The 26,842-nt window shown below is 32.9% G+C and overlaps 2 protein-coding genes and 1 long non-coding RNA gene across 15 annotated transcripts in view; 1 reads left to right on the forward strand and 2 right to left on the reverse strand.

The window, feature by feature from the left end:
* Positions 1-26,398, forward strand: part of LOC107993584 (glutamate receptor ionotropic, kainate 2) — a 142,248-nt gene extending 115,850 nt beyond the window's left edge. For 3 of the 6 annotated variants that reach the window (XM_062073641.1, XM_062073642.1, XM_062073643.1), the window contains 7 exons: positions 10,821-11,078; positions 13,307-13,504; positions 14,785-15,010; positions 15,089-15,253; positions 15,514-15,611; positions 16,732-17,007; positions 17,215-26,398. In XM_062073641.1, coding sequence (XP_061929625.1) covers positions 10,821-11,078; positions 13,307-13,504; positions 14,785-15,010; positions 15,089-15,253; positions 15,514-15,611; positions 16,732-17,007; positions 17,215-17,307 — 1,314 coding nt within the window. In that variant the 3' untranslated portion in view covers positions 17,308-26,398. Of the gene's footprint in view, positions 1-10,820; positions 11,079-13,306; positions 13,505-14,784; positions 15,011-15,088; positions 15,254-15,513; positions 15,612-16,062; positions 16,220-16,731; positions 17,008-17,214 lie in introns of those variants that run through there. The other 3 variants (XR_009829471.1, XM_062073644.1, XM_062073645.1) reach the window with 3 other exon arrangements.
* LOC133665976 (uncharacterized) lies at positions 8,250-10,825 on the reverse strand. The gene is made up of 2 exons (XR_009829473.1): positions 8,760-10,825; positions 8,250-8,682 (listed from the first exon to the last, which is right to left on the reverse strand). It is a non-coding gene; the product is annotated as an uncharacterized LOC133665976 (long non-coding RNA).
* LOC107999718 (sestrin-1) overlaps positions 25,788-26,842 on the reverse strand; it is a 150,357-nt gene continuing 149,302 nt past the window's right edge. For all 8 annotated transcript variants that reach the window (XM_017059741.3, XM_062073652.1, XM_017059723.3 and 5 more), the window contains exon 12: positions 25,788-26,463. In XM_017059741.3, coding sequence (XP_016915230.2) covers positions 26,377-26,463 — 87 coding nt within the window. In that variant the 3' untranslated portion in view covers positions 25,788-26,376. The remainder of the gene's footprint in view (positions 26,464-26,842) is intronic.

Here is a 26,842-nt window from a genome sequence, read left to right on the forward strand (position 1 = left end):
TTTTATTAGGAGAATATGACTAGCAAGGAGGTGGCACGTTTAATTTTTCGGCAGAGACCCCTTTTTAAATTTTTGCTTAAATTTCGACTTTTTATTAGGAGAATATGACTAGCAAGGAGGTGGCACGTTTAATTTTTCGGCAGAGACCCCTTTTAAATTTTTGCTTAAATTTCGACTTTTTATTAGGAGAATATGACTAGCAAGGAGGTGGCACGTTTAATTTTTCGGCAGAGACCCCTTTTTAAATTTTTGCTTAAATTTCGACTTTTTATTAGGAGAATATGACTAGCAAGGAGGTGGCACGTTTAATTTTTCGGCAGAGACCCCTTTTTAAATTTTTGCTTAAATTTCGACTTTTTATTAGGAGAATATGACTAGCAAGGAGGTGGCACGTTTAATTTTTCGGCAGAGACCCCTTTTTAAATTTTTGCTTAAATTTCGACTTTTTATTAGGAGAATATGACTAGCAAGGAGGTGGCACGTTTAATTTTTCGGCAGAGACCCCTTTTTAAATTTTTGCTTAAATTTCGACTTTTTATTAGGAGAATATGACTAGCAAGGAGGTGGCACGTTTAATTTTTCGGCAGAGACCCCTTTTTAAATTTTTGCTTAAATTTCGACTTTTTATTAGGAGAATATGACTAGCAAGGAGGTGGCACGTTTAATTTTTCGGCAGAGACCCCTTTTTAAATTTTTGCTTAAATTTCGACTTTTATTAGGAGAATATGACTAGCAAGGAGGTGGCACGTTTAATTTTTCGGCAGAGACCCCTTTTTAAATTTTTGCTTAAATTTCGACTTTTTATTAGGAGAATATGACTAGCAAGGAGGTGGCACGTTTAATTTTTCGGCAGAGACCCCTTTTTAAATTTTTGCTTAAATTTCGACTTTTTATTAGGAGAATATGACTAGCAAGGAGGTGGCACGTTTAATTTTTCGGCAGAGACCCCTTTTTAAATTTTTGCTTAAATTTCGACTTTTTATTAGGAGAATATGACTAGCAAGGAGGTGGCACGTTTAATTTTTCGGCAGAGACCCCTTTTTAAATTTTTGCTTAAATTTCGACTTTTTATTAGGAGAATATGACTAGCAAGGAGGTGGCACGTTTAATTTTTCGGCAGAGACCCCTTTTTAAATTTTTGCTTAAATTTCGACTTTTTATTAGGAGAATATGACTAGCAAGGAGGTGGCACGTTTAATTTTTCGGCAGAGACCCCTTTTTAAATTTTTGCTTAAATTTCGACTTTTTATTAGGAGAATATGACTAGCAAGGAGGTGGCACGTTTAATTTTTCGGCAGAGACCCCTTTTTAAATTTTTGCTTAAATTTCGACTTTTTATTAGGAGAATATGACTAGCAAGGAGGTGGCACGTTTAATTTTTCGGCAGAGACCCCTTTTTAAATTTTTGCTTAAATTTCGACTTTTTATTAGGAGAATATGACTAGCAAGGAGGTGGCACGTTTAATTTTTCGGCAGAGACCCCTTTTTAAATTTTTGCTTAAATTTCGACTTTTTATTAGGAGAATATGACTAGCAAGGAGGTGGCACGTTTAATTTTTCGGCAGAGACCCCTTTTTAAATTTTTGCTTAAATTTCGACTTTTTATTAGGAGAATATGACTAGCAAGGAGGTGGCACGTTTAATTTTTCGGCAGAGACCCCTTTTAAATTTTTGCTTAAATTTCGACTTTTTATTAGGAGAATATGACTAGCAAGGAGGTGGCACGTTTAATTTTTCGGCAGAGACCCCTTTTTAAATTTTTGCTTAAATTTCGACTTTTTATTAGGAGAATATGACTAGCAAGGAGGTGGCACGTTTAATTTTTCGGCAGAGACCCCTTTTTAAATTTTTGCTTAAATTTCGACTTTTATTAGGAGAATATGACTAGCAAGGAGGTGGCACGTTTAATTTTTCGGCAGAGACCCCTTTTTAAATTTTTGCTTAAATTTCGACTTTTTATTAGGAGAATATGACTAGCAAGGAGGTGGCACGTTTAATTTTTCGGCAGAGACCCCTTTTTAAATTTTTGCTTAAATTTCGACTTTTTATTAGGAGAATATGACTAGCAAGGAGGTGGCACGTTTAATTTTTCGGCAGAGACCCCTTTTTAAATTTTTGCTTAAATTTCGACTTTTTATTAGGAGAATATGACTAGCAAGGAGGTGGCACGTTTAATTTTTCGGCAGAGGCCCCTTTTAAATTTTTGCTTAAATTTCGACTTTTTATTAGGAGAATATGACTAGCAAGGAGGTGGCACGTTTAATTTTTCGGCAGAGACCCCTTTTTAAATTTTTGCTTAAATTTCGACTTTTTATTAGGAGAATATGACTAGCAAGGAGGTGGCACGTTTAATTTTTCGGCAGAGACCCCTTTTTAAATTTTTGCTTAAATTTCGACTTTTATTAGGAGAATATGACTAGCAAGGAGGTGGCACGTTTAATTTTTCGGCAGAGACCCCTTTTTAAATTTTTGCTTAAATTTCGACTTTTTATTAGGAGAATATGACTAGCAAGGAGGTGGCACGTTTAATTTTTCGGCAGAGACCCCTTTTAAATTTTTGCTTAAATTTCGACTTTTTATTAGGAGAATATGACTAGCAAGGAGGTGGCACGTTTAATTTTTCGGCAGAGACCCCTTTTAAATTTTTGCTTAAATTTCGACTTTTATTAGGAGAATATGACTAGCAAGGAGGTGGCACGTTTAATTTTTCGGCAGAGACCCCTTTTTAAATTTTTGCTTAAATTTCGACTTTTTATTAGGAGAATATGACTAGCAAGGAGGTGGCACGTTTAATTTTTCGGCAGAGACCCCTTTTTAAATTTTTGCTTAAATTTCGACTTTTTATTAGGAGAATATGACTAGCAAGGAGGTGGCACGTTTAATTTTTCGGCAGAGACCCCTTTTAAATTTTTGCTTAAATTTCGACTTTTTATTAGGAGAATATGACTAGCAAGGAGGTGGCACGTTTAATTTTTCGGCAGAGACCCCTTTTTAAATTTTTGCTTAAATTTCGACTTTTTATTAGGAGAATATGACTAGCAAGGAGGTGGCACGTTTAATTTTTCGGCAGAGACCCCTTTTTAAATTTTTGCTTAAATTTCGACTTTTTATTAGGAGAATATGACTAGCAAGGAGGTGGCACGTTTAATTTTTCGGCAGAGACCCCTTTTTAAATTTTTGCTTAAATTTCGACTTTTTATTAGGAGAATATGACTAGCAAGGAGGTGGCACGTTTAATTTTTCGGCAGAGACCCCTTTTTAAATTTTTGCTTAAATTTCGACTTTTTATTAGGAGAATATGACTAGCAAGGAAGTGGCACGTTTTATTTCGACTGGAGCTATGTCTTAAAAGTTTTGACTGAAATTTTTGATATTTCATTATAAATATATGAATTGGAATTAATTTATTCATTGAGTTTTTCAAGAAATGTCTTGTTTTAATGCTTTTTTTTTTATTTTGTATTTATAATATATAGTTGGTGTAATATATATTTTGATGTTTACAATATATTCTAAGTTTATAATTAAGTGTATAACTAAGTTTATACTTAGAAGAATTGCCGTACGGGTAATGTCATAGAATTTTTTGATGTTATTAATATTATTAGTAATAAATTATTTCTATTGTAAATATTTTGCGTATTTTTTTTATTATATTTATTTTTGGTCTACTTACTTTTTTTCAGTTGTGTTCGTATAAATGTAATGTATTTTGTAATATAGAATATGTTATAAATATATTTTAAATTATATTTAAATTAATTGAGTAATATTTTAAAAAATTGCTTGACTTTAAAATATGCGGAAATCTTGGATATCATGAATCCAAAAAAATATTAATGTTATTGTTTTCTAAGTGATATTATTTTTTGAAATGAAATCAAACTGAATTGAATCTGGTTAATCGAATGGAGTTCTAATTTTCACTGTGTTGGATTTTCGGCTAATCGAATGGTTATTTGCTAATCAGTTAATTAAATTACACGGAGTACTAACTACATTACAATTTTTCATATATCACAAGAGTATAATTACCGTTTATTTCTTCATTGTTTGAATTATAATAATTGCTGGATTTATAAATATTTATTTGTGTATATGAATTTCGTTACAAGAAATTCGATTAGATTATACTGAGTTTATCTATTTTATTTAGTTATACAAATTGTATTGTGTATATATGATCAATATGGTATCAATCAATAAAAAAAGTAATGGAGAATATGTTGTTTTGAATATATTTCGTTTTGATCGATTTACAACATTTCTGTTTTGTTGTCAATAAAATTAAAAAGCGTAAAAGTAGTAAGATTGCCTTTAATCTGGATAAAATCCATTAATCAAGATTTCTTTTACATCTCTGATTACATTTAGTATGGTATATTTAATCGAAAGGATTAAAATATAAAAATAAAACTCTTTTATTATTATGAATTGAAATAGAGAATGAAATATCATAAGAGTAGATTGCTAAAATTCAAATTTTATTGATAAATTCTTTAAAGTATTTATATATAAGTATTTTATAAATTTTTGTCATTTGTATATATTTTCAATAGAAATATATTTTTTTTTATATATATATGCTTTTTACTTTATATATATATACTTATATATATACTTTTTATTTTTTACTTAATTAAACATAATTGGTATATTTATATTAAATTTTATAATTAATTATTACAAATGAATGAATTAATAGTGTTCAAATAATTTTCAATTAAAGCATTAGAAGTAACATAGAAAATAATCAATTCTAAAAATTTTAATTTATAAATTTCTCCTCGGGATTTCTGATAAAGTAGTGATCTAAACCTGACTTTAAGATTTAAACAAATAATGATAAAGTCAGAAAAAAGAAAGAGAAACAAAGAATAAAGGATAATAAAAGCTACATGCAGAATGTATTTTAATGTACAAGAACAGATGAAATAAATATTTTATGAAATGACAAATTTCCTAAGACGAAACGAATAATCTCATTGTATGCAAAAGATAAATATTACCATAAAGAAAATAGTAATAAAATAAAAAAACGGCAGTAATAAAATAAAATAAAAACCAGTCTCTGTCGAAAAATTAAACGTGCCACCTCCTTGCTAGTCATATTCTCCTAATAAAAAGTCGAAATTTAAGCAAAAATTTAAAAAGGGGTCTCTGCCGAAAAATTAAACGTGCCACCTCCTTGCTAGTCATATTCTCCTAATAAAAAGTCGAAATTTAAGCAAAAATTTAAAAACCGGTCTCTGTCAAAAAATTAAACGTGCCACCTCCTTGCTAGTCATATTCTCCTAATAAAAAGTCGAAATTTAAGCAAAATTTTAAAAACCCGTCTCTGCCGAAAAATTAAACGTGCCACCTCCTTGCTAGTCATATTCTCCTAATAAAAAGTCGAAATTTAAGCAAAAATTTAAAAAGGGGTCTCTGTCGAAAAATTAAACGTGCCACCTCCTTGCTAGTCATATTCTCCTAATAAAAAGTCGAAATTTAAGCAAAAATTTAAAAAGGGGTCTCTGCCGAAAAATTAAACGTGCCACCTCCTTGCTAGTCATATTCTCCTAATAAAAAGTCGAAATTTAAGCAAAAATTTAAAAACCGGTCTCTGTCAAAAAATTAAACGTGCCACCTCCTTGCTAGTCATATTCTCCTAATAAAAAGTCGAAATTTAAGCAAAAATTTAAAAACCGGTCTCTGCCGAAAAATTAAACGTGCCACCTCTTTGCTAGTCATATTCTCCTAATAAAAAATCGAAATTTAAGCAAAAATTTAAAAAGGGGTCTCTGCCGAAAAATTAAACGTGCCACCTCCTTGCTAGTCATATTCTCCTAATAAAAAATCGAAATTTAAGCAAAAATTTAAAAACCGGTCTCTGTCGAAAAATTAAACGTGCCATCTCCTTGCTAGTCATATTCTCCTAATAAAAAGTCGAAATTTAAGCAAAAATTTAAGAAACTGTCTCTGTCGAAAAATTAGACATGCCACTTCTTTGCTATTCATATTCTCTCAATCAAAAGTCAAAATTTTAAGCCAAAATTTTTAAGACATAGCCTCTATCGAAAAATTAAACGTGCCATTTCCTTGCTATTTATATTCTCCTAATCAGAAGTGGAAATTTTAGCCAAAACTTTTTTTTTTTTAAGAAATTGATCTATCGAAAAATTAAACGTGCCATTTCCTTGCTATTTATATTCTCCTAATCAGAAGTCCAAAACCTTTTGGATTTAGAATTTCTTAAAAATGTTCACGTGTCACCAATTTATTTTTTTAATATAAAGTCAAAATATTAACTATAACTTTTTAAGTTTAGAATTTCTTGAAAAATTTATATATCTTTCTATCATATTATATTCTTCTAATATAAAATCAAAATTTTTAGTATCTCTTTGACCAAATTTTTACGATGTACAAATTTATAATGGAGGAATGTAATTTCAAATTTATGTATATATTTTTATTATAAATTTATGTATATTATTTTTTAATGTTACAATATTGTCAGATATTTTTTTAATAATTTTTCTAAGTTTAGAAGATTGAATATTATAAAATCATTAGAAGAATGCTAAAAATGCTAACAAGTGATAAATTTGTTACAGAAACGATATCAAAATGATACTTATGCAAAAATTATAATGAGAACAATAATGAAGACAGGAAGAGAACAAACGATCGTCGTAGTCTCTAAATAAAATTTTCTAGACGATCGTGACTCGTTCAATTTTAACCTCATTTTGCACTCCACGTTTTCACCTTTTATTTGCTGGCTATCGATGGAAAAATCAATCGGTCATTTCTCAATTCGAATGAATTTACAGGAGAATCGTGCCAGTTCCACTTCTGATTCTCGACCACTTTTCTCTTCCGTTACTTTTGCCTTTTTGCCTCTATTATATCGTCAAAATCGCGAGAGACCAAACGAGCACGAAATAATAATAAATTTAATATAACAATATCAAGATAATCGATATTCTTCAACAAATAGTTCTTTAAAGATCCTCTGCGTTTTCTTATTTTTATTTTTATTATAATATTTTTATTATTATAATTTTGTTGGATTCGATTTATAATAAAAATTACTTTTATTTAAGTTAAGTTTATTATAATTTATTTTTTAATCTTTTTGTTAATACATCATTTAATATGTATATGAAGGAAATTAAAAATAAAAAGAAAATAAAAAAGAAATTAATTTCTAATTTATCTCGCTCCATCTGAAGCTTGGAAAGAAATAAGAAATTTCCATTTCTTTTATTCTTTTCTATTATTTTTTCTCTCTTTTCCTATTTTATTGTCAAATCAAAAGCTTTAAGTAATTATAATTTAATCTTATTCTCTTCTTGTAAAAATTAAACATATCCTAATTTAATTTATTTTATCTATTTATCATCGAGATAAAATTTGTATCAATCCCTTTTCCTATCCATTTCATCGTCAAAAATCACAAATGAAAGTAAACGGCATGTATAATTATCATTAATTCAAACTCGAAACTTAACGAATTAATAATAAAATCATTCGACTTATCCAAGATATATTTTTTAAACGATAACAAACTGCAATTAATCTCGTTCCATATTTACCACGCTGTAATTAATATTTCAGTCGGAGCTCGTTTAAATTTTGCGCTTGTGTTTTCACGTTTTCAAAGCAAAGTGGTTTTCTTTCTCAGTTACTTTTTTTCCCTTATTTCGCAGCAGCATTGAACCTTTTCGTAAATAACACGACACGCGTTGTTCGAATAAAATCGTTAAGGCTTATGTCTCATGTTGTTACTATTATTCTTGTGACAAACTTGTTAATTGCCAGCAAATTTTCTCTGTCGAGTTACTTCTATAGAATTATGAAGCTCGGTAATGAATACAGAAAAAGGGGGGAGAGGGCTATTCTTTCATATCGTATCATGGAAAACGAGTTGATACGGAACACTGATTCTTATTTTCCGAGAATTTCTTCAATCGTGTAATTATCGAGACCGAACATGAGCTTACGAATAATTCTAGAAAATGGAATTAATCTGTAGAAATTCTGAGAAACTTTATTTATCATTTCTGGAAATATCCTTTATTATCCATTGTAATTAATTTCAACGGGAATACTTGTTAAACTTGTTATCTGTTTCATATTTATAATACATTAATAAAGAGTTCTTTTTTTATTTGTGTAATTTTATTGTTTAAAATATTATATAACAATAGATTATATTTTTATTATAATGGAACAAAGGGTAAAAAATAAAAATAGGCAAATTTTTGGATACATTATTTATTGAAATAATTAATTTTCAATCAATTTTCAATCTCGAATCATATATTTTCTTCATATCAAATATAAATTACAATTTTTATCGTATTGCAATCCACCAACTTAATTGATTTAATGCAATTTAAATCTCGATGCGAACAACATTTTGTCGCACGACTATGTATATATATATTTATTTTTCCAATTAAAAACAACATATAATCGCATCATTCAAAAGTCGCTCTTTCATCTTATTAGTAATGCAATCGTTTAATTGCAATCAGTCTCGATTTGACTAGTCGCAAACTATCCTTTAATTATTCGATATCGGTATTCGATCGCCCGTAGACTGTGATTCCATCGTCAAAGCGTTCATTGCGATATTACAATATGTTGTTGCTGCATCCATTACACAATTTCTCGTGATTCATTTCGAAGCTGTTTAAAGCAAAAAAAAAAGATAAAATTAGGACGATGCGGTCGAGTGGAATCTTTTTATTGGTCTCGACACTCACCATTAACTTAATAACATTTTATTGCAATCATTTTATTACTCCAATGATGCAAGAGTTTAAAATGTGGTTTAATGCGTATCTCTTTCTTGCGTATCTCTTTCTCAACATTTATGACTGTATTCCTGTATTCCTTTATGACTGTATTCGATCTTTTGTATAATTTATTTTATTGTTCCTATCCTTTTATAATCGAATATATGAATGTGAATCATTGATGGATTGTGGATCTTGTATTCTCAATCATAACAAGATGGCCATGAGTATGTATTAATTATTCTACTTTTATCTAGATCTTTTATCAATCTTTTATCTGGAATTTTCTTATTTAAAATTTTTCAATAAATAAATCTCGATTATTTTTAATCAAAATTATTTATATGAAAAATATTGTATAATAAATTTATAGCATTTATTTAGTTCAATACGGTTATTCGATACTCCATCATTAACTATTTGTAGAGAAAGGCTCATAGATTATTCACAAGCTTTTACAAGATAAATGATGATATTAGTAATTCTCGATCAGTTTAATAATGAACCTTTACAAAATAAATGACGATATTAGTAATTCTCGATCGATTTAATAATCCTCTTTGACCACTCGCTTTGGAAATTGATCAAACTATCCAGCTTTTGTGTCAACAAATATGAAAGATAAAAGGAAATATGAATGAATATGGATCCTCGATAAATTTCACTCGATACATGGAAGAAATCATATGATACAGGAATTTCACAACGCGCCACAATTATGCAAATAAAATTCATATTTCAATTACAGTGAAATTCTTGTTTTTGAAATTTGAATGATCAATAATATTGAATATGTAATAAAAAGAATTGCGAATCGATACTTTTCATCTTGTATTCAATAGAATCTAGTTGAATCGAAAAGGACAAAAAGTAAAAAAAATCAAAAGAAAAAGAAACAGGAAGCAGAAACCAACGACGGAAAACCAAGAAATCTGTGATAACTCGAATGATTTATAGAAGGAGGAAAAATTCCAAACATGGAATAAACGAAAAAGAAATAGTAGTAAGATTTATTTTTCGTGACATCCATCTTCTTTTCTTTCTTTTTTTTTCTTTCTTCTCTTGATTTTCAGAGAATGTAAGCCAGTTTAAGTGCTCGTTATTATTATTGTTAAACAAACTTGAAGAACAATTGTTCATTCCTTGTAAATAAATATATATGAATTGAAAAAAAAACGTTTTAATAATTTTAATACACCAAACCTTTGATTCAAAAATCTGCAATTGTATTTCAGGACATTGAAATCCTGTCACCAGATATCTGACCAAATTTCATCTTTTCCAAAATAATAGCTAATGCTCGAGATTAAACATGTAACGACACACATATCACGCAAACCGGATACGTTTGCATATTCGATCGATAATGAACTCGCGTGTTAGGCAGAATTTACAGGAATGTTATGAGCAAAGCAATGGTATTCAAATGAGAATCGATACTGGCATTGTCACGTACGAATGTCAATATAATATATATTCCTTTGGCAATCTATCTTCGTTTCCGTGGGTGAAAAATTTTTGAAACTGCATCGTGCAATCGAAGAGGTGAAAATTACTACGTGTAAAATAGCAAAAAGTTTGAAATCATTAATGTGAAATCCATTAACCAGCATTCTTGATATTAATTTTAAATTAATAAAAAAACTTGGTACAAATTAAATTTTTGGAAAAATAATTTGAAACTTTTAACAGAAGTAATGAGATTTCCACGTTTTATTAAATAAAACCAACAAGGAACCAACGAGGAAATCAAAACTTGTTAAAGTTTCTCCGGATATTCAAAATTGACTAGAATATCTGGAACTGTTAAGAATCTTACTTAACAGTTATTATCTCATCAGACTTCTTCTATCTTTCAAGACTTTCTATATTATCTGCTGCAATTCATAAATATTCCAAGACTTTTAAAACCAACGATAACTTACGTGAATTTTTTAATTTCAATTTTAAATCACATTTTTCTTTTTCATGTATTGTTTCTCTCTCAAAAATTGATCAATCAAATTGTATTGAATTATATAATTACAGGTACCTACCAGCCACCCAGCACGATTGTTCTCTTTCATGAACCCTCTCGCCATTCAAATCTGGCTATACGTGCTCGCCGCGTACGTCCTTGTCTCGGTGATGATGTTCGTGGTCGCGAGGATCAGCCCCTACGAATGGAATAACCCTCATCCCTGTCACGCAGGCTCAGAAATGGTCGAGAATCAATTCTCGTTGGCCAACAGCTTTTGGTTCACCATTGGAACCCTGATGCAACAAGGTAGCGATTTGAATCCCAAGGTATGTAATCGAATCCCCCGTTATCTTATGATGTAAATTTTAAACTCGACTGAAATTCCTTCTCTCGATATGCATATTATAATATATTGAAAAAACGTGGATAGGAGTAATAGATATCGTAAAATAGAAAATCTATTTTAATTTATTTTATCGGGAAAGAAAAATAATCAATGTGTTTGTATTGAATCGATGACTGAGAAACACAGACAGAATATCTGATGCGTTCAACCGGCTTCGTCGTCTCGATCAATGCCTGTCGCGCGAAATAAAAGTCTTATCGTATCGAATTTACCGCGAATTATGTTCGTTCGTGTCAAGAAATCTTCTTACTGGTTTCTGCAAATGATGTTAACATAGTGGAATAAAACTTCATAATGTATTAAGCAAACGTGTAATGTTATTTCAGTTTCATGAGAATCATTATCTTTATAACTGTGAGCTGAAATTCGTGATGCAAAAATAATAAAATTATGTATTAAAAATTTCGAATTTTCTTTTTTCCTTAAAATTAAATTTGAAGATATATCAAATATATTCGTTCATAATACTCGTATGAATAGAAAATTATGTTTTTTTTATATAAATTTCTCCATCCATTTCTCTGTTTAAATGTAGATAAATAATAAACCTGCTTAAAATATTGGTTACACACACAATTGGATCAATCAGTGGACAGCTATCAAACATGTTGACCATTGGATACAGTTAAACAGTCAACAATCAAGCAAATACACGAATTGACAAATAATCAGATACACGAATACCTGATCAATAATACAAAAATTAAAAATTGAAATATAATTCAAAACGTCGAGTTATTAATTATTTTAAAACGGCCACTGTATATTTATATATTAATTTTATTTACTAACGAAAAAAAAGAATGCAATATCGTTGCAATTTTTCAACGAAAAGACACTGTGCAATTCGATACAAGATTCAATACGTATTATATTTCTAACGGTAGAATACACGTGAGATTGCACTTTCCGCTGGAGAGAATGTAACGCAGATGAGCAACGGGATGCCGTGCAATTCGGCAGATTAATATTTCTAACTCTAATAGAACGCATACGAGAGTGCATGTGATCCTACTACTGGAAATACAAAGACACTGAATCGTGCTTGCAGTGTCTCCTAGACAAAACCGCAACGTAGCATCGTTCGTCTGCATCAAAGCTTATTGTCTCAAATTCATTATGAACCGTCGCGTTTATTTATGCCAAGAAAGCTTCCAACTCGCGAGCACACATTTCACACACGTTCCACAAATTTTAGCAAGTAGATAAACGTTCAGAGATAAAAACGGCTTCAATTTTCTGAAGCTGAAATGTCACACGTGATGTTGAAGATAACTATTTTGCATCGTTTCAAGTTTGATTGTCTTCATTTGCTATTTCATTTGTTTAAAAAATCGTAAAGAAATTTCGTAGACGATTATGTTTGTAATAAAATTGTATTATAAGTATTAATTTATTAAAGTTTAATTTTGTGTTGATATTTCATTTGTAATATTTTTTTTTCTTTAGCTAGGATTAATAATATTACAAGATTCTAAAAAAAAATTATTGTTTCACTTATTGCAATCATAACATAACTAAATATTTTTAAAAAATTTTTTGAATTAGTAGAAGAAAAATCGTTATTATATTATACATTTTATCGATAGAATAATAAATAATTTTATTATTTTATTTTTAAAAAATTACCATTCTTTTCTGAAAACGTCCCGGAAACATCACTATTCTATTTGATTACGATCTCTAAGCTGTCCGTTCTAACCAAGTCGAAGAAGTAATATTGTTCGATTGGCAGTAACGTGGAATGGCGATTGAATCGTTTCATTAAGCAGAGTGAATTAAACTAGCCTCTAGCACCTTCAATTGGCGGTCTTATAGAAATTGAATTGTATCAGAGAGATAATGGAATCTCGAGAGGAAAGTTCAGTGTCTCGAGTTTATCGATGAAGTTGTGCGATACGAAGTTGACGCCATTATATTCCAAGTCTATAATCTACACGGAAGTGTAAAATTTTTATTGCTAAAGCGTACCAAAGTTTCGAATGTTCATAAAATTCAAGACAATGTGAAATATTTTGTGATATCCTAACTTCTTAGCCATTAGATAGATTCCTGATAAAGTTTGAGAACAGAAAAACATGAAATCGATGGAGAATGAAGTCAATACGCGGTGGTTCAAGGATATTAAATTTTGGTAAATTTGTTCAGGCAACGAGCACGCGAATCGTGGGTGGCATATGGTGGTTTTTCACTTTGATCATCATATCCTCGTACACGGCCAACCTGGCGGCATTTCTTACTGTGGAAAGGATGATAACTCCTATCGAAAATGCAGAGGATCTTGCCAGTCAGACAGACATTGCGTATGGCACCCTGGATAGCGGAAGTACCATGACCTTTTTCAGGGTAATCTTTCGTTTGCTTGAGAAATCATAATTTTGTTCTTAATCTATAATTTAAGATAATTATTACGAATAAAGTATTTGAACACGATATGATATCGATAAGTGAAAAATAAAATTAAAAGAAATATGTATACGCATTTTATGAATGTAAAACAAATCAAATAATTGTTAAATTTCACATTATTAGCAGTTTACTTCGTTTTGTACAAAAGAAGACTATGAATTTTCTATAAAATCCATAAAATCGTATTAATTAAACCTAATGAACAAGATCGATTACATAAAAATCCAACTTCAAGCAAAGGATTCAAGATAATCAATTAAAATCAATTTAAAATCCTCCGTCATATTAGTAAGATTATTATAAACAATTCTTTTTCAGAAATAAATATCGCTTATATCCTATTAAAATTACGAAAACTTTGAATCGTTTTAATTCCGAAGGTAATGACTTTCAGTCAACGAGTGAACGATCGTTAGAAGCGCGGAATCTTCCCCTTTAAAATGCTTTTTTATTTATTTCGATACGACTTCCGGTTCTCGAGATATCGTCGTGTAAAGAGAAGAGTAATTTTTTATCTCCCTCCTTGTCGCTTACTCGGACCTCTCGCTCGTTCCTCGTGTCGCTGACCTATCCCAAACTGCAGACGAGTGGCAGACGCGATTCCTGGAAGGACGTAGTACGCATTTCCAGGAAAAAATGTAGGTCAGCGATCCATTCATACTTCTACACTATGCCCAACGCTATAGACACTTTAAATCCTTATATCTCGGCAACCAATTGAGATATCGAGATAAATCAAAAAGGATTTTTAATGGTATGGTTTTCTCTATTTTCTGAGTAGATTTTGATCATAAAATTTTTGCATTTTTCATATGAAAATTCGAAGTCTCATTTGAAATTTTGCATGATTAGAATGGTTTAATATTTGACGTAAAATACATATAAACTTGGATTTATTTAATTTCACTCTTTTATATTTTATATAATACAAATAATAAATATGTAAAATAATCTGTATAAATATTATTTTAATATACCATATTAATATATAAAACTATATAATCATTTTATGTAAAAAAAAATATTAAAAGAATATTTGTATAATTATTGAAGATTATGATAAACTGATACGTGTTAAAATAGTGTTCTCTTTTCAATTTACCTTATATGGAAAAAGTGGCGAGTTTTTTTAATAATATCAAAAGAGATTCAAAAATAAATTAAGAAATACTAACTTTCCTTTGATAATATAAAATAATAACGCGAATAATCCTTAGGATTCGATGATCGAGACGTACAAGAAGATGTGGCGATTCATGGAGAATAAGAAGCCATCAGTATTCGTGCCCACTTACGAGGAGGGAATCCAGAGGGTTCTTCAAGGTGATTACGCTTTCTTAATGGAATCCACCATGCTGGATTACATCGTGCAAAGGGATTGCAATCTAACGCAAATCGGTGGACTTCTGGATAGCAAAGGATACGGGATTGCCACGCCTATGGGTAAAATATGTCTTCCTCTATTTCTACATAATTTCTCTCTATTTCTCTCTGATGTTTTAACATTCGCTTCTCTTGTAGGTTCTCCTTGGCGTGATAAAATATCTCTGGCGATTCTAGAACTCCAAGAGAAGGGAGAGATCCAGATGTTGTATGACAAATGGTGGAAGAGTCCCGGTGACACTTGCATGAGAACGGAGAAAGGGAAGGAGAGCAAAGCGAATTCCTTGGGGGTAGACAATATAGGTGATCCTTATAAATATATTTCCAAAGTTTCATAATTCTTTGTATAATTATATTGTATATTGCTTGAATATGATTTCTGTTCAACACGTCCAATCTTTTCTTTCTTTGTTTCGTTGACCGTTTGTCGCGACCCACTTCACACGAATCGCGTCGAACCTCTTCGACCAGCGAGAAATCCAATAGAAAAAAGTCCTGCTCGCGATCAGGGCTAATGAATTTTTATATTTGCCTAAAGTTCAGCTTCTTGTGTTGCGTTTTAGGCGGAGTATTCGTTGTACTGCTGTGCGGACTGGCGTTCGCCGTGGTGATCGCAATTTTCGAGTTCTGCTACAATACCAGAAGGCCAGCGCCGGAACAGGTAAGTATTTCGTCGAAAAACTACTTCCTGATAGGCAAAGATTTAATCCTTAACCAACTGATGAAAATTTTAAATAACAGATTTTAAATAATGTAAACATATACGAGAATACTTCGAAATACGAATAAATCAAAATCCAAAAACCTTGTTGTCGTTGTTCTCAAACTGATAGACGAAAAAGTATTAAGAAAAAAAAAAAGAGAGAGAGAAGATAGTGGAAATTTTTACGTTCACTTACAGTGAGGACAATGCATAGCGAATACATTTCAGTTGTTAAGGATTAAAGAAAAAAAAAAAGAAAGATGGAAAAGAGAAAAGGAGGAGTAACACTGTTGCACAGGACACTTATTTGCACGTGACAATAGAATATTTTTCTAGTGGTTTGTCGCGAATCGTTTCCGCAAGGAACAGTTCGAGAACAGATCGTAGGAAAAAAGAAACTTTTTTCCAGGCATTGCCGCCATCAGCTTAGGATTGCATGTATTTTTGTCACTTTTGTGTTCCATTTTGTGGCCCACCGTGGATTTTTCCGCGAAGCAGCATGAACTCATCCTTCACTGAAGCATGCCAACCAACTGCGAATGCACGAAGCTCAATTGACAACCAAGGTCCGTTTCTCTCTCTCTCTCTCTCTCTCTCTCTCTCTCTCTCTCTCTCTCTCTCTCTTCGTTGTCACACATAATTCGATTCTCCTCGTTCATTTTTTCAACGTCTGCTCGTAATTGCACGTAATTGGTTTCTTGCATCCTATACAAACATAATACGAAAAAGAAACGAGCTTAAAATTTTCGATACGCTTTGATTACGATACTTTTTTTTTTTTTTTTGGTTTATTTCTAAGCCACAACAATAAGCAAAAATAGGATAAACGGCCCAATTACTGGACAATCATGTATATATATATTTTCTTTTTGGAATGAAAGTACCCTTTTTTATTTCATACATACTTATTTTTTAATTTTTGGAGTGAAGATTCTGTTTCATATTTTGAATGATACTTCTCTTGTTTTTTTTTCGATAATTTAGCCAGGGAGAAAAATTGAAAATTATCTACAAAATTATCTCACCGAATATTCGTTAAATGGATTTTCCCATCTGCTTTTTTATGATTTAAACGCAGAGAGCTCCAGTATCGATACCAATCTGTTCGGATTCTCTGCAAGGAATCTCGCAATCCGTGCAACAACAGACGCAGCAACAGTCGCAACAGCAACAACAGCAACCGAATCAGCAGCAGGAGTCTCTGTGCTCGGAGATGGCGCGAGAACTGTGCCGCGCGTTGCGATGCCACGCATCCTCGAGACGGCGACGCACCTGCGAGAAATGCTCGACCCATGTGCTCGGCTATCCGCCGGACAATCCCACTGCCACCCCCTTGAATGGGATGAGATCGCAAGTCAGTAATCGTTTTAAATCGTCTAAATAATTGAAATCAAAATCTTTAAATATGTATCCATCGTAAACTTTAAACAACAAAGTGATGATTATTGAATTATGGACGTAACTTTCGAATTATTTTGAAAGAAAGTTTTTCAAATCGAATAAAGGCGTGATTATTACGATAAAAATTTTGAAATTAAATTAAAATCTTCCTATATTGCAGAGAAGCAGCCTGGGTGTTCCCACAGTCGAACTGCCGCCACACGTCCACATGCATCATCACGCGCCACCACCACACGATTACGATGGAACTTAACTCATGAATCTCGTCGCACCATTGCGATCGCTTCTTAAGGCCTGACAAGCAACAAAAAATGAACTGGATAAAAGGGGAAAAAGTACAACAACCGAGGAATAAAATCTCTTTTTTTTTTTTGAACAAGAAGAATTGAAAGAAAAGTGAACAAGAATCAGAAAGATCGACAAGAAAGTACAAAAACGCATCAAGTGGCAGCGAACGGATCAGATCGACCAGAGAGATTCGTCCTTTTCATTTTTTTTCTAGAGAACGAAGTAGTAATTATCCCGCCGCGGGTATCACGTCGATAATCACCAAAAGAGAACGAACAATTTGCACAATTTCTGATACCGAAGGCCCCGTCGTTGTTCCGCGTCGGAACACGAGCGGAGGAAAATGGTTCTCGTATTGTTATATCCACTCCCTTTTCTCACCGAAATCTCACCGAAAAAAACAAAGAAAGAAAAAAAATGGACTCGTTTCACTTTCTAGAAGCTGCACCGAAAACGATTGTTCGCACATTGTTTGATAATAAAATCGCGGAGCGGAGGGATCGATTGTGGAGAATAAAGAAACGAACAGATATCAGAGGGAAGATAAAAGTTGAAAATAATTTTTCAAGAATTCTCGACAAGCTATCTATCCTTTTTTTTTTCTTTAGTCGAAGTGTCCTATCTAACAAGTTTGTTTCCCCGATTTATTGTCATACAGGTGTATGGAAATTTTTTAATTTGTAAATCAAGTTGAAAAGATTGCGTGCGTGATTTTTCCCTGTAACAAGAATGTTACGAGATACGATGAAAACATTGAATTTTATATTTCGAAATATTAGATAGGAAATTTTAACTAAGATGGATAGCTTTTAGAGCGGGCATTTAATTTACATGTAGTAGCTACAAAAAATATTTATCGCATCATTATATTTATATACCAATTAAACAAATCTAAATATATATATATATATATGTGTGTATGTGTGTATACATATGTATATATATTCTCTTCGTTTAACAGTTTATTATTGAAAAATAGAAATATGCGCGAATATTTTTTCTAGCCACTATACGTATAACGTAAAACACGATTAAATTTCGATCGATCCCTGAAAAATCACTTGATGATGGAGCCTGATGTACACCATTTTCAAATTTTTCTAACCACTTTGTACAAACCAAGATGAGTAGGAATCTAAGTAGAAATCGAATCGAGATAAATAAAATAATCGTATTTTTTAATTAGAATATTTCTCCTTCGAGGAAATGTCGAGTTGAGAAAAAAATGCGAAACTTGAACTTTCCTTCTATTCGCGGCCAAGATAAGTTAGCGTATCTTAGATTTCAGGCACGATTCGATGCTTCCTATATATTTCACGCGATAGAACGACGCGCGATCGATCGTAGAAATCGGAACGATCACGAAAAGGCAGTGAAACGTCGATATCAGATCGTTCTTTTCGCCTTTTTTTGCGAGAACGAACCGCACCGTAAAACGTAAATGAATTTCTTGCATACTTAACATATACACACACATATATACACACACACACACGTACATACACAGATACAGATCCGTGTAAATACCGCGGCGGCACGCGCGAAAATAGACGATCCCATTTGCGAGTATTTTAAAAAAAATAGAGGAGGCAAGGGAGTAATTGTTTAGCGTTAAAGGAAAACAAAAAAAAAAGTACAACTAAGTAGACGTTTGGTGTCATTTCACGTGTGTATATGCAGATAGACGGCGAATAAATGTAAAGATAAGATGATGGACACGGAATGATCCTTTTTCTTCAAACCTTTCCTCGTTTTGGGATTTTTTGACTTTTTAATTTTGTTTAATATTTTTGTTAGATTGATATTGATATATAGTAATAATAACAATAGGTTGAAAACGAATAGAATTATCATTGCGAATATACAGGATTACAAACGTCATTTTACGTATTCATTTTAAAATACAATAATAAATTTATAATATAAAATTAGGAAGAAATATAATTGATATTGTGAGATTAATAATATTATTATTCGTGAAATTTTCTCGTATTCAACAAACATAATTACGCATAGTTTTTAAAGAGTAATTAACTATATATATATGTATATATTTGCTCGTTAAACTTTTTTTTTATTTTTTCTTTTGTTATATGTGTAAAATTAATATAATCAAAGTGTTTTTTTTTAATGACAATGACGAACGTGTTAGAGAGAAATTAAAACTAAAAATTTTACAAAAACTATATTTTGGACATTAAATTTAAAAGATAATTTAATTCACACAAATCTAATTTCTTCGTTCCATCCCGATGAACATCATAAGTGAATAAAAATTTGATTGATCATATACACTTTCTCTTTTTTTTTCTTTTTTTTTCTTTTTTTTTTTTTTTGTTTTTTATATAACATCATTTATTAAGGGATAAAATAAATGACAAATAACATATCACTTATATGAAACTATAACATTTCTTAGTGTTCATCATTCGTTATGATATAAAAGAAATCACATCACATACGACCCTCCACATACTTAACACTTTCACAGCTAGTTGTCAGCTCGATTCATCTCTCATCCCTCCTTTTTTCCTTCTCTTCGAAATTTTTGAAATCTTTTCAATCAAAACATCAAATAGATCATATTACAATGAACGAAAGCTAAAGAAATCTCTTTTTGTTTGCTCTCTTTGTTCTCGAAATAATTCCATCGTGAGCCTCGAAGCGAGGATTTTAGGCGACTCACGCCACGGTCTATGATAAGATTAGGCGTCGACCGCGTCGCTTAATCGAATCAACGTGACTGTGATGTTACAGGCGGAGTCGCACGATTGGAATTCTCGCGAGTTCTTCTTTGGGGATTTGAGGAAGAAATCTTTATATTGGAGCGAGCTATAAAAGAAGATAAGAAGAAGAAAAGAAATATATATATATATATATAAATGAAATATCGAAAATAGGAGTTCCGGCAGATTCGAGCGGATTCGAGCTGACACAAGCATGCCTACAACTTCTCTCGACACGATACAATAATAATAATATAACCGACTGAATCCATTTGGAAGGGTCTAGTCAAATCACTTGTAATTATCACACGATCATACTCGACACGGTGGCATGTAAATGTTGTTCCATTATTTTTCTTTTTTTTTCATATTTTTTTTATTTATTTATTTTTTTTTTTATTTTCTTTTTATACGGTTTTCACCTTTTTCTATTGTAATATGCATGTTTATTTTATTTTTATTATTACTTTTTTTTTGTGACTTTCGGAGGTGGCTCGAGCTCGCAATGCGAACATGCGATTTGATGAACGGATAGATTTTCCCGAAAAATACACGTTCTCTCTATATAAGATGTGTGTAAGTGTGTTTGAGTGTGTGAGCCTGTCGATCTATCGTCGAAATTTTAAGAAAAAAAAAAAGGAAAAAAGAGAATGAAACGAAGTAGAATAATTATTATTATTAAAATTAATTATTAAATAATTAAGAAGAAAGCAAAGAAGCGATACACGTATAACGCGTGTTATGTATGTATGTGGTGTTGTATCTAATCTTGCGTATAGGACAAATGCCTCGCTCTTACTTTTCCATCGAATACTCTCCGAGTCTTTATTTTTTTTTTTTTTTTCATTTTTCCCTTTTCCTCGTCCACCTCCACAATTTTTTTATTTTATCATTCTTTGCGCTGTTGTTTTTTTTTCCCTTTTTAAATCGAGGCTTCTCAAACTTTTGAACCCCATTCTTGTGACACGATCCTCTCGCCGTTTCTTATTTTAAAATAAAACGCGTAAAACCGGAAAACCGGAAACTATTTCGAGTCTCCATCCGGGTTTCCTTAGCTTAAAATAAAAAATAGTAGAGAAATAAATGGTAAAAATACACGCCGCCATCATATTGGCGAGGGAGAATCGCGTCAAAAGATCGGAGAGGGAGAAATAAAAAGAAAATTATCAATGAAGATCGTTGTCTCCTCGCCCAACCTTCTTCCTTCTCCCCATTTCTAATAAAACGACAATTTCCTTCCTTCTCTGTAAATCTAACAAGCATGGAGCATTCATTTCTCGCTCCTCTCTCTCTCTCTCTCACTCTCTCTCACTCTCTCTCTCTCTCTCTCTCTCTCTCTCTCTCTCCCTCCAAACTATTAGAATGCTTATTTACTTCATGAGATCATTACGGACGTCGATTCGTGCCGCGAACATCGCAAAACTCTTTTAATTTCTCTCATATGGCCTCGAGGCGTTCTCTCCGTCGAGTTCTCTCCGCTTTTTCTTTCCACGATTCACAAATATTTTTGTTTTTACAATTTATAAACGAGTTGAATGTAAACGAGCTACTATGCGAAGAAAGAGAGAAAGAGAAAGGCGGGCAAATAAGAAGAAACAAGAGAGAAATATATATATATATATATAAATGTATATAAAGAAAGATGGAATGGAGAAGAAAGTGAGATATTTAGCTCAAAGACGAATCTTTCTTTTTTTCTTTCGAACGACGGTGAATAAAATACGATAGAAGATAAGGAATACGATTTTTCGATGAAAATTGTTGGTGTACAAAAAAACGGATGATGATCGAATAAAGGTTGCCTCGACAAGCCTCGACAGCGAAAAAATTATCTTTGGTCAGAGAGATCTATCCCTTTCCTTTGTTTTCTTTCAAAATTTTCCTCGCTTCTTTCTTAACCGTTTACACGCCGTGTCGACGCGCCGAATCGATAAAAAAAAGGAATACATTAAATATATACATATATGCGCGTTTAAATAATTTTCTTTTTTAAATATCGCACTATAAAAAACATTATTAAATACGAACACAATTCTCGAAAATCGTTCGAGAAGAAATACATATCGAATTTTCCCCGTTTTTCTTCTGTAACATGCAAAACCGAGAAGAAGAGAAAGAACCGAAAGCGATTCGCGTCAAAAGTAGCGGCTCTGTAAACGATTAATCTCTCTCTCTGCGTTCTCTAATCATTCACAGGCAATCCATTGTGTACGTATTTGTGTGTACGCTATTTGTGTATACGTGTGTTCGGTCATTAGGTGAAAGAAAAGAATAATTAATCGAAGGGGATAAAGAGAAAAGTACGGAAGAATGCGGTGAAAACGAGGAGAAAAATAAAAAAGAAGAGAAAGAGAGAGAAAGAGAATTGTAGAGATAAATGAATCGTCAAAGAAACGTTGAATACTGTAATAGAGTAACTCGTCATTTTCCCTCCGTGGTTTCGTTCGCTCGCGTGCTACGGCATGACTAATCAAACGACTTCCTTTTTTTTGTATTATAGATTGATTTATAGAATTTATCGAATCTTGAAAATTTCTTACAGAGATTGTCACCCCTCAAGAAATATTTCGATATCCATTAAATGAAACATTGAGGTACGTACATCTTGAAAATTATTTGACAATTTCTCTAAAAAATCTTCTCGAAACGAAGAACGTATAAAGCGAAGAACGAACGAAGAAAACGCTCGGTGGCGCCATCTCTAATCCCGTCTACGTCTAAAAGATCGTTTCTAAAAAACGATCGACGCTCGCGAGACTCGCCCTTTGATTAAACTTTTCAAGTGATATGTGGGGACGTTGTTGAAAACGCGTCGCTGTTGGTCGAAAAGTCTAAAGATGTGTATGTGTGTGTGTGTGTGTGTGTGCTTGTTCGCTGCTTCAATCGTAATTAATTAATTTCTCTTAATACCATCGGATCCACCTGTCCTCCTCCATCTCTTTTCCTCTCTCGATCGCGAATCGGTCGCTTCACGAGATTTACAAAAGAAAAAATTTGTTTCCCTTAAACGAGCGTTTAAATCTACGATTGGACAGATATCGAATCGATTTCGCGTTAACTTCTCGGCCAATATGCGATCGAGAGAAACATGCGACCGACTCTTTTCCATAGAAACGCAATTACTCCGAATCATATATACGAATGTACGATAATTTTCAGAGCGCGCATATACACAATTACACAATTAAAGAGACACCGTTAATTTACAAACGCTACACGTATATCTCAGATGTTTTTTTCTTTTTTTTTTCTTTTTTTTTTTTTTATCTTTTTGTCGTTTTGCTCTCCCTTCTTGCTCTCTTTCGTGCAAATATCGATAATACAATCACGCGCGCTCCACTTCTCTCTCTTTTTTTTTCGTAAAACGTATAGACGCTTTCGTATGTACGCGTGCGTACATACAAATATATATATATATATATAATATTCATATATATAATATATATCAGCCCTTTTTTTTGTTTCTCATCTCGATAATGCATATATGTGTTATACATCTATTTTATATATATATAATATGCGATCACAGACACGTGTAATTCGCGTGTATAGAGTTTGCTTATTTTTTTTTCCATTCTACTTCATTTTTTTTTTTCTTTTTGTGCCACACGTTCTCTTTCGTGTATACCTTAACGACTTAATATGGATTTGATTTGTTTAAACAGCCTCTCTGTCCTTCTTCTCGCACACTAACGCCGCGCGTGCGTTCTACTATTTTTTTTTTTTTTCTAACCGTTTTTTGATGATCAGAAGGGGCGAACATATTTATCCTTATTAAATGTTTCTCTTGTCTTCGCTTTTATCTTCTTTTCCTACGAGCTCGTCGTTGTGATAAAACAACGCGAAAGGCATGAAAATTCGTTGATGAAACGCACGCGCGTAAGCGGACAATCGTTTTGAGTCTTCGTTCTCTTATTTCTTTTTTTCTTTTTTTTCTTTTTTTTTTATTTGTTTTGTTTCAAGATCGTTCGCCCCTTCGCTTGGTCCATGCCATTTATTTCTTTCTTTTACGTCGTTTAAAAATCGACTCGACTCGCGAACGCTGTACCATCATCGTTATACCAAAAAAGTTGAACGTGCGGCCACAAGTGTACAAGTTTAGCCGCATGTTTTAAGCTCGTCGAAGACGCCTGGCCTTCGGACACAAAGGGACGAAGAAATTTTGTTTGAAAATGTTTGGTACAGCGCACGCGAGACTCACGCGCCTTCTACTATGTACTTCTTTTCTCCCTCTTTATCTTCTTTTTCTTCTTCTTCTTCATCTTCTTCGCTCGATTTTTCGCTCGAGAATGATACATTGTCGCAATATTCCGGGTTGGTGACAGTAGCGCCATGATCCATCGTAAATAAACACAGCCGATAGGCATTGCTTGTCTCTGCGCATGCGCGCATCCCGGCGGCCCGCGACAATTTGAAATTAACCGCGCCTCGGGGCCGCACATGCGCTCGCGCGCAGATCGTCCTACGATCTAAAGACTTCGTTTTTATCACCTGTACTTCTCGACACACACGAATACGACGAAAACGAAGGTACACTTTTTTGTCATTTTTTTTTTTTTATATTATATCTTTCTCGTTATACGATAGTCAGTGAAATTAAACGAGGTTAAAACATATATAATATGTACAGTGCGAAACGCGGCCATAGCGCGAAAGACAAACTGTTCCTTTTCCTTTTTTTTCTCTCTTTTTTTCCTTCCATTTGCATTCTCACTTCTCCTCGCCGCATTTCATCCTCGTCTCTCGCCGGACTGTCTGACCGGATAAATCGGACGAAGACGGCGATGAAACGAGACCCGTTCGACAATTTGGCCATTCCCATAATTTGAAACACAGTGTACTAATACATTTCTTAATTTATCCTTACGATTAATTGCAGTGCCGTATCAGCAAATCGTCTCGATATACAAAGTACCGCGAAAGACGGACACCCGATACTTCTCTCCCTTTCCCCTTTATCCCAAACTTCATGCTTCGCCCTCTAAACGCGTTAGTTAGTAATAAAACATAGAAAAAGGAAAATGAAATATAGAAAAAGGCGCATAAAAAAAAAGGAGGAATCGCGCACATACTGCAATAATCATCTATGTCTTCTATGGTACACGTGTGCGAGTGTTGTAAAACGGAAAGCGGGAAGGTACATCGTCGAAAAGCGTCTAGATATTTCCAACTCTATCAAAAGGTTGCTATGGTCGGGGAAGGGGTAAAAGCTTCAACAGATCTGAAACGATATAACGAAACGCGCAAATAACAATCTACTACACAAGATATCTTCGCGAACATAGAAAAATATGAGTGTCTATTTACAAAACAAATGATAAACCTTTCTCTCTCTCTTTCTCTCTCTCTCTTTCTCTCTCTCTCTTTCTCTCTCTCTCTTTCTCTCTCTCTCTCTCTCTCTTTCTCTCTCTCTCTTTCTCTCTCTCTCTTTCTCTCTCTCTCTCTCTCTCTCCCTTTCTCTCCTCTTCTGTGCTTGTCTGTTCAATGTTTCGGTTTCTCTTTTTTTCTCCCAGGTATCCTCTTCTCTCCACCCCAAATCAGGAGTGTCCAAAAATTCGAAAAGTAAACCGTACGGAAAAAAAAAATGCGCATCCGGAAGTAGAAACGGTTGCGCGCCAAATACAATAAGACAGCTCTCGAATGATGCGCCTCGAACGATCCAGAGACGAAACCATCGATAGCCTACCACCATCGACTCAAGGATGGGTAATAATTATTCTTTCTTTTTTGTCGTGATCGATCAACATTCGTCGGTGTATGCGACGCATATCGCGTCGAATTTTTCTCCCTTCTTCCACGCGTCCCGCGGTTTCCCTCTCCGTTTCGATTGCTTCTTCCAGATTCAGCACTGACTCATCAAAGAATTCTCGGTCGTTTAAAGTTACGAGCAAACGGCGGACACCCTGCAACGATCTTTCACAATGGACAATTCGGGTTTGGGCCGTTTTTCCCTCTCTTTCTCTATACGTGTGTGAGATGTGTACGTGTATGTATGTATGTATGTGTGTGTGTGTTTGTTTTATTACATACGCGTGTGTACGTGCGAGTACACATCGTAACGTGAACTCCTCTCTCCTCTTATGGATGGATAAAGATAATTATGTGTAGATGATGGATACGTGTGGTGAAGATACATTCTCTTAATATACTGAATGTGAGAATCGGTGTCTCGTTCGCTCGTTCCTTTCCGTGCAGAATCCGCAATGACGACTCGCGAATATCCGTGGCGCGAGTTACACGATAAAATAAACCGACGACAAACTGACAGACAGCAAGTAGACGAAAGAGCTTAGGCGACGATGCTTCGCTTAGGTCATATATCGCATCACGGCGCGAAGCGCGTACAGTAGCTCGGCTTGCATTCTTGCCTCCAGGATCATCAGATTCACGTGGACCTGAAAGTAAAAAAGGATTGATTATGTATAATGATGATTTTATCTATTTTTGTGGCATGACAAGAGAATCTTGTAATACTTTTTATTTTTATTTCGTTTTAATTGATTATCTTTAAGAGAATTTGACAAATTATGCAAAATGTTTATCGAAATAATACGTATAGGAAGAGAAAATTTAAATTGAATATTTCTTCGTTCTTCCTTTTTTTTTTTTTTTTATATAACTTGAAATATTTTTTTCAAGTTTTATTCTTTTAATGGAAAAAATCTATATTTAACAGCTAAACTATGGATGTTTATGCAAATTCATATTTTTTATGGATGCAGCTAAGAAACTTGATTCATCTGTTAAATAATACAATACACTAATAATATAATA

The sequence above is a fragment of the Apis cerana genome, linkage group LG4, assembly GCF_029169275.1.
Source record: "Apis cerana isolate GH-2021 linkage group LG4, AcerK_1.0, whole genome shotgun sequence".
Taxonomy (NCBI): Eukaryota; Metazoa; Arthropoda; class Insecta; order Hymenoptera; family Apidae; genus Apis; species Apis cerana.